Genomic DNA, 7,634 nt, shown 5'->3' with positions numbered 1-7,634 from the left:
CTTCAATATATAAACATTTGGATACTATAAAAATATTATTTTTTGTGTGTTCTTTGTCATTACTTTCATTATGAACTATTATTTTAAATTTGGTTGTGTGGAGTTCTATGATAAACAATTTATGTTGATTTTCGTTTTGTTGTAAACGTTATTTTCTTTATTATGTTTTTGTGGTAAAAGTTAAATATAATTAAATACACAATAACGTAAACTTATTATCTATTTTTTATTATAAATTTTCATTTAGTGTTAATTACCAAGCCAAAAGCCCAAAAAAGATTAAAACAAATAAGTAAAACTGGTAGCCCGAACTCGCCCGAGTAAATCTGGGTAAGTTTGACCCAAACCCAAATATAAAATAGTTCAGTCAAGCCGTGCTAAAAAGTCCTAATTCAATAAAAAATACATAAAATGATACTCAAACCTTATTATTTAATGATGCAAAATATCTTTGTACAAATTATAGTAATAAAAAAACCATTGTTGCCCAAAAAATAAATAAAAAATCTAATACAAGGGGGTGCACGTGGAATTTCAATGTACCTAGATAAATTAACATAAGCATGGGGGATCAGAGGAAAGAATGTGAATAAGATGGAAGAAGAAGAAGAAGAAGAAGGTGATAATAAAGCAGAAAACACAGCAACAAAACTAACCTGCACAATCTTAGCCATAGACCACACCAATTTGTGTTATAGAGTCTGCTCCATTTGTGAAAGAACTCTTTCCACCACAAGCAATAACAATGCCCCTTCTTTTCTCTGCAAATTCTGCCACACCAACAACAACAAACGACTCTTTCGAATCCTGGTGAATTTACCACTCTATAACAAAATGGGGTGTCTTGTTTTTCTGGTTTTATAACATGTGAATGATAAAGTTGATTTTTTTGTTTCTTTGTTTGTTTTTTGAAGATGTCAGTTGCAACAGATATGGAGGTTATCACTGTTATCTGTTTCGATAGGATTGCTAAGGTTCTCTTTGGATGCTCTGCGGATCAGTTTTTTGACTTTGCTAGGCTTCACCCTTTATCTGGTAATTTCTTATTTTCATTTTGGGGTTTCTTAAAGATTCAATGGCCATAGATAGGTTGGAGCAAACGATGGTTGTTCTTAACGGAATAATAACATTCTTATTATGTTCTCCATTATATCATTATTATTTTCTGACTTGTGTTCTTAAATAAGAAAAATTCTTGGTTGTTCTTGGCCAAGAGAAAGTGAAGAGAGAGGTAGATGTTGTGGAAAAAAATTGATTTTGTGGACCAAATAAGAATAAGAACGATGTTTGTTTGCCTGAGAAAAATATATATGTTGTTTTTATTCTATGGGGAGTTGTAATAAATTATAAAATAATGTGTGAGACCAAATAAAAATCAAAGTGTTATTTGCCATTGAAGCACATATAGATACAAATGCAACACAGATTACACGTGTACAGTAAAATACTATAAAATGTAAAGAACATGCTTAGGAGTGTTCCATATGGATAATGTCTGATAAGACATGATGGCTATTATGAAGTGTCTATGCTCCCTTGATATGTTGTCCCAAAAAAGCTGCATGATTGTGATTATGGTTGTGGTCAGATTACAATCACGGTTGTAGTTTATTGCGATGCGAATTGCAGTGAATTATTTTGTGATCGCAGTAACCACAATCGTGAGTATACTGCATCACGTGAATTATTTTCTTGTTGTTCTGCATCCAACTTTGTACCTTTGTTTAAATCAGCTTGGCAATGCCATCAATGAAATGCAGTAGCATTTGGCATTTAACTAATCCTTTTTGTTGTTGTTTGCTTTTTGTGCTGCAGGTGTGGTTGTAAATGAAATTCTGGAGGGAGAGATGTTCACAATGACTCTATCCAAACCACTGAATTGCAATGCACAGAATATAAGAGTTACATCAGCTGTTCCTTTGAGCTCGGGATTTCGGCCTGCAATTGAGGTTTTGAAAGAATTCTATAAAACATAGATCACCATATAGTTCATAGTTACAGAGCTTTATGTCTCAGTTTTATCATTTATATCCCTATACTCTGCTCATGTTTGTGATAGTTTGGTGAAAAGTCAGAATCTGCTTGTTTGAGTAGAGTATCGGTATAAACCGAGGTGAAAAGTTGGATTGCAAATTATTTTGCACTAGAGTATAACAAAAATACAAGTTATTTTACTTTGATTGTCTGTTGCTTTGTTTTTCATATTTTCTCCTTCCATCAATATACATCTCTTTGTGATTTTTTATACCATATTTTATTGCCAATTTATTACAGAAAAAAAACGAACGACAAACGCCTTTTCATTTAGTAGGGATCATGCTGAGGATTTAGTTGTTTAGGAATTTAAATATGTTTGAAAATCAAGTACAGAGTTTTACATGATTTTTTTGCATACCCTTCTATGCATAGTTTTAAGGGTAGTAGAAGCATAAAGACCAAGAAAGAATTTGAGAACAGCTTCATAAAATATATTCCACCCTCCCAATATTTGACACTGAACCATGTACACAAGAACAGCTTCATAAAGACCATGATTTTTTTGCATACTCTTGATAAAAAGAGACTGGTTTTGGTTTTGTTCTCAGTGCATCAATTAGGAGAGACATTATCTCCACTCCTTGTCATAGCCAACTTCCCTTGTGTCCAACTTCTTAGCATCTGAAGTGCAGCTTTTGGTTGGTCCATAGGGACCATGTGTCCAGCCTCATTTACCTGTTATTTTCACAAAATAAAGTTATCAAAAGTTGAATTATCATTGTCAGAACAAATAATACACATATCTGAACACAAACCTTGAGGAAAGTTAGAGGTCCATGGCTTTTCAGCTCTCCTGCTTCTGCACCATCAACTAAAAATGGGACTGTTGGAGATGCCCCGAACTCTTTTCGACCCGACCACTCCATAGCATGAACCCACCTTGAATTCCCTGCCAAATGAAAACACATTAGTGATGCTAATTTTCTAGCTGACATTTAACTTTTTAACACAAACAGATTGATTGAGTAGAGTGTAGGCTTACCGAGCCAATTGCATATGAGATCTTCTTCTCCGGCGTAGACAAGCACCTTGATTCCGTCCTCGAGAAGAGCTGGAATACCCACTTCTAGATTTCTCATCCAATCTTGCATCATGGCATCATATACTGTGCTACTGCATGAAACAAAGTCCAAGTCCCCAACACCTAATGCATCCCTCACTGTCTTCTTGTTTAAGAATTTCTCCACATTGGAGAAGTCATAACACAAATCTCCCTCACATTTCTTTCTAATGTCATAGTACTGCAGTTAGAATAACATAACTCATAAGTCTATGCAAACCTGAACTACTTTTTTAGTTTATTTTCATATAATCTTTGTCACATTATTTTCTTTTATGATATCTTACATTAATGTTACCAGCAATGGACATGATCTGGTTGAATATGTCATTGCAAACATACATGGAAGATACACATGTATCTCCACCTTCAGTGCCTGAAAATTGAAACACAAATCATTGTATGACAATAACATGTTGCAAGTGCCATAAATTGGTAAAATTTTCTTCCATGTGTCTTTTCTTTTTCTAAGACCAAATCCTAGGACTAAGAAATTGATGTGTGAAAAAGGAAAAGAACTAGGGAAGTTATACCACAAGTTTTTATGGCTTTTTGACATGCTGGAAGCAACTTGTTGATACTGTTATAATCAGCTTTTCTTATTATTCCTCTGTCTAATGCATAATCTGTATATGCTTGGTATTGGATTTCAGGATTGGTTAAGCCATTACCAATAGCAAAACCCTGTTTATAATATGGATCAAATAATCAATATGATTAAGATAAATCAATTAATTAATAATATGAAATATGAGATAATTTAAGACCTTGAGATTTATATGAACTCCTTGTTTTGCTTTGTTTCCTTGGTGTACCCTGGATGCAAGAGCTGGAATGTAATGTCCGGCATATGATTCTCCAGTAATAAAGAAATCATTCTTGAGAAACTGAGGGTGCTCCTTGAAAAATGCCTGTGGTCGGTCAAAGTATATGTTATATAATGCTAAATGGCAGAGTTTAACATTAACAATAATTAAGCCTTAATTTTACTAGGTAAGATTGGCTTAGGGCAGAGTTTAACACATTGCATGTAATTTAAAAATGTGTATACCATGCAATATTTTTAATCTGTGCATAATAATGTGGTTGAATAAATTGATGAGTTATTGAATTTGATTTTGAATTTATAATGACCCAATTTTCTTTAATCACTTATCATATTGAATTACCTGTAAGAAATCGTACAAATCATTACTAACACCCTCTTCATCATGACGAATATCGTTATCATCGGAAGTATAGCTGAAACCTGTACCAGTAGGTTGGTCTACAAATAATATATTTGATGCCTACAAAAGGAGAAAAAACCTTATTAATATGCTAATAAGAAAACAAAGTAGTTGAAATACCTTGATTTTCTATTTAAGCCATAGACAGTGATATACACAATAACATTGTTAACTTTTACTACACTTATTTTTTCTGCATGTAATCACCATAACAAAACAGAGAAAACTTTTGGATTGGTTATTAACATGATTATATGAAAGTAGGAACTAAAGTAACAACATGGATAGACAAAGAAAAAGGGCAAAGGGAATTGATAGTTACCTTGTCCCAACCATAATCATTCCATACAAGAGACAAGTTCTTGGAAAATTGAAAAGGACCATTCTCATAAAACAAAGCAAGTTCACTACTACAACCTGGTCCTCCGGTCAACCAAATAACAACAGGGTCATCTTTACTGTTCCTAGATTCAAAGAAAAAGTAGAACATCCTGCAAATTATAGACAAAAAGATTACTCAATGGTTGGATATAAAGGACCACATGTTCCTAATTACTAAAAGATAAAGTTCAAATTTATCAATGAGTAAACAAGGCTGCAACTACATTATTAAGTTGAATGAGATTCATGCACACTGATATAACCTTGTAAAATTATAGTAGTTGCAATGATAGCATACATGTGTAGTATCAAACATAAAAAAGAGAGTACCTTTAGTTACTTAGAAATGAAAACTAGAAATGATTTTAAATTGAGCAAAAACCAGGATTCAAATCACAGCTTTTTGTTTAAAGGAAAAACAGAATAAAGGGGTGCAACAATTATTTGACTTTAATCACTTACAGAATATTTTGTTGCACATTTATTCAATTCATGACATAGCTTCAATTACAAGTTAAAATCTTCTTAGCACTTTTATTTCAATTTATCAAGTTTTCCACCTAACTAAATAGAGCAGTAAACAAACTAAACAACCCCTTAACATCACAGAAAACAATTCTTTCTCTCTTCATGATAATCATGGTGAACATGGTTGGAAAATTAAGTTACAAAAAATAGCAAAACCCCATTTAACAAATAATTAATGGATGATCTTGTACCAACAATATACATTTTTACCATTTAATATACATTAATGTATAAAAACTATAAGAGTTAATTTCAAAAGAACAATGAAGTTTACTTGTTTACCTTGCAGCCTTTGATTGAGGAAGTGGATAATATCCTGCATGGTGACCAAATTCTTGAACAGAAGGTCCTAAAGAATCATCAAAGTTAAGGAAACTAAACTTCTTCTCCACAATCTTTCCAGGAACAAAATAAGGGTCACTGAGTGGTGTATTAATGCTATATTTTGGGAATAGATTAAGCCCTCTAATGAGTTTTTCTGCTTGTAGTTTAGGAAGAGAAGCAGTTGAAGAAAAATGAAGGTCATTGTTAGTGGAATAACTAGGAGCAGACATGGAAGTTGAAACAAATATTAGAGAAAACAACATAAGAAAAGACACACACATTTTGAGAATACTAGATAATGATAATGATACCATGTTGTTTGTTTTTCTTGAACAATGTGTGATAATGGTTATGAATTTATAGTACTTGCTTTGTATCAAAATTGCTTTGGTCACCAACTTGGCTAGAATAATGGAAAGGGTTGAGTATGAGAGGGTTAACAGTTTCCACTACTTTTCATGTTAGTACTATTTTTTGTAAAGAATAAACCTACCTACCAAATACCAATACCTTAAAATAACTACTTTAGGTTTAATATCAAAATTAAACTAGTAGGGGTTATTTATGTTAATTATATACTGAAATTTAAACAAATTAAGTATGAAAATTAAAAATAGTGTGAGATTATTTGTCAATTAAATTAAAAGTAAAAAAAATATTTAAAAGAATTAAGACCAAATATATCATGGAGGATGACACAATTCTGATATCATGTAATAGTTTAGGATGATATAGATTGGTCTAATTCAAATATGAGTCACTCCAAATAATTTATTATATAAACATAAATTATTTAAAATGATATGATAATTTTTTGTACTACCGAAGGTATTCTATCACCTTTTGGTAAGGAACTAATTCATTTTAAAGTATGTGATTGTCGTTCTTAAGAAATGTTTTCATCAGGACTTCAATCATTGACTTTTTTTGTCTTGTAAGAATCCAGTAAAGTTTTTCACCACTAGACCAATATTTTGTTAGTAAAACTATATAACAATAACAAGATATATAAATTATACATAAGTTCAAATAAAATGAAATTAACTTAATTCCAAATAAAATAACAATTTTATCAATCCAAATATCATCTAAAAATAATTAATATTAAGTTTAACGAAAGTCTCTAGTTGATGGATTTGCGGTGGACTTTGAGAGGAGGAAAGTCTCATTTTAAATGCTACATTAATAATGATGTGATGATTTTATTCTTTTTCTTTGATGAAGACATGATTCATAATTGCTCCATTAATATTTAGACGGGGAAATGTTTTATGGAACAAAAGAGAGTTTTTCATCAATTGCTATGAAAATTTATTCTTTAAATTACACGTTAGACTTAACACTAGGAATGACAACAGGTAGATTGGGTTGTATTTATATTTACTCAACCTTAAAATTCAAAACATAAACCCGAGTTAAGCAAAACAATATATTATCCTCGAATTCGTCAGATTTTAGGTAACTTCAAACCTGATAAAAACATAACTGATATATATATATATATCAAATTAATATATACATAGGTTTTATATATTATTTATATGGAATATTATAATTATAAATATATTAATCGGGTTCGGGGAAGTTCAAAATAGGGTATCAATTGTATTAAACTCGAACCCAAAAGTTGAATTGGGTAAAACTTGAACCCTAGCTCAATTACATTAAATTTTTTCCATTAAAATCGAGTTGGGTTTGGGAGTTCGATTTTTATTTTCATCCCTACTTAATATCCACACTTTTAAAAAGGATGCACAACTATATTTTACGCTTATTCTAATTTTAACTATTTTGTATATACTTTATTTGTGAAGCTTGTAAAAGGAGGGGCTTTAGAAAGCGTTGCGTGTAAGATATGATAGTGGTGCCTTGAATAAAAGTGCACGCAATTTTGACTAAATCTGAATGAGATAAACGATGAGTGTAACCCAATCTTCAGTGTTTCTCTATATAACTCATAAACCCATTTTGTATTTATTGAAGATTTCCCATTCAAGGTGTAAGATATAATTGTGAGTGGCGTATACGATGATCAATATATTCAGAACCAAAATGGACCGTCACATAATATATAT

The 7,634-nt window shown here is 31.4% G+C and overlaps 2 protein-coding genes across 2 annotated transcripts; one reads left to right on the top strand and one right to left on the bottom strand.

Annotated features, from left to right (window-relative positions):
* On the top strand, nt 541-2,115 carry LOC109350962. The gene is made up of 3 exons (XM_019592274.1): nt 541-810; nt 915-1,035; nt 1,816-2,115. The coding sequence occupies exons 1-3, from the start codon at nt 595-597 to the stop codon at nt 1,974-1,976; spliced, it is 498 nt and encodes a 165-aa protein (XP_019447819.1). The 5' UTR covers nt 541-594; the 3' UTR covers nt 1,977-2,115.
* LOC109350961 (serine carboxypeptidase-like) lies at nt 2,218-5,901 on the bottom strand. Its single transcript, XM_019592273.1, has 9 exons — nt 5,518-5,901; nt 4,649-4,817; nt 4,267-4,386; nt 3,865-4,008; nt 3,631-3,781; nt 3,385-3,473; nt 3,020-3,278; nt 2,793-2,926; nt 2,218-2,712 (listed from the first exon to the last, which is right to left on the bottom strand). The coding sequence occupies exons 1-9, from the start codon at nt 5,871-5,873 to the stop codon at nt 2,590-2,592; spliced, it is 1,545 nt and encodes a 514-aa protein (XP_019447818.1). The 5' UTR covers nt 5,874-5,901; the 3' UTR covers nt 2,218-2,589.

This window comes from Lupinus angustifolius, chromosome LG06 (assembly GCF_001865875.1).
Source record: "Lupinus angustifolius cultivar Tanjil chromosome LG06, LupAngTanjil_v1.0, whole genome shotgun sequence".
In the NCBI taxonomy this organism is placed as follows: domain Eukaryota; kingdom Viridiplantae; phylum Streptophyta; class Magnoliopsida; order Fabales; family Fabaceae; genus Lupinus; species Lupinus angustifolius.
Note: the sequence above shows the minus strand (reverse complement) of the source record. Positions and strands in the feature narration are given on the sequence as shown.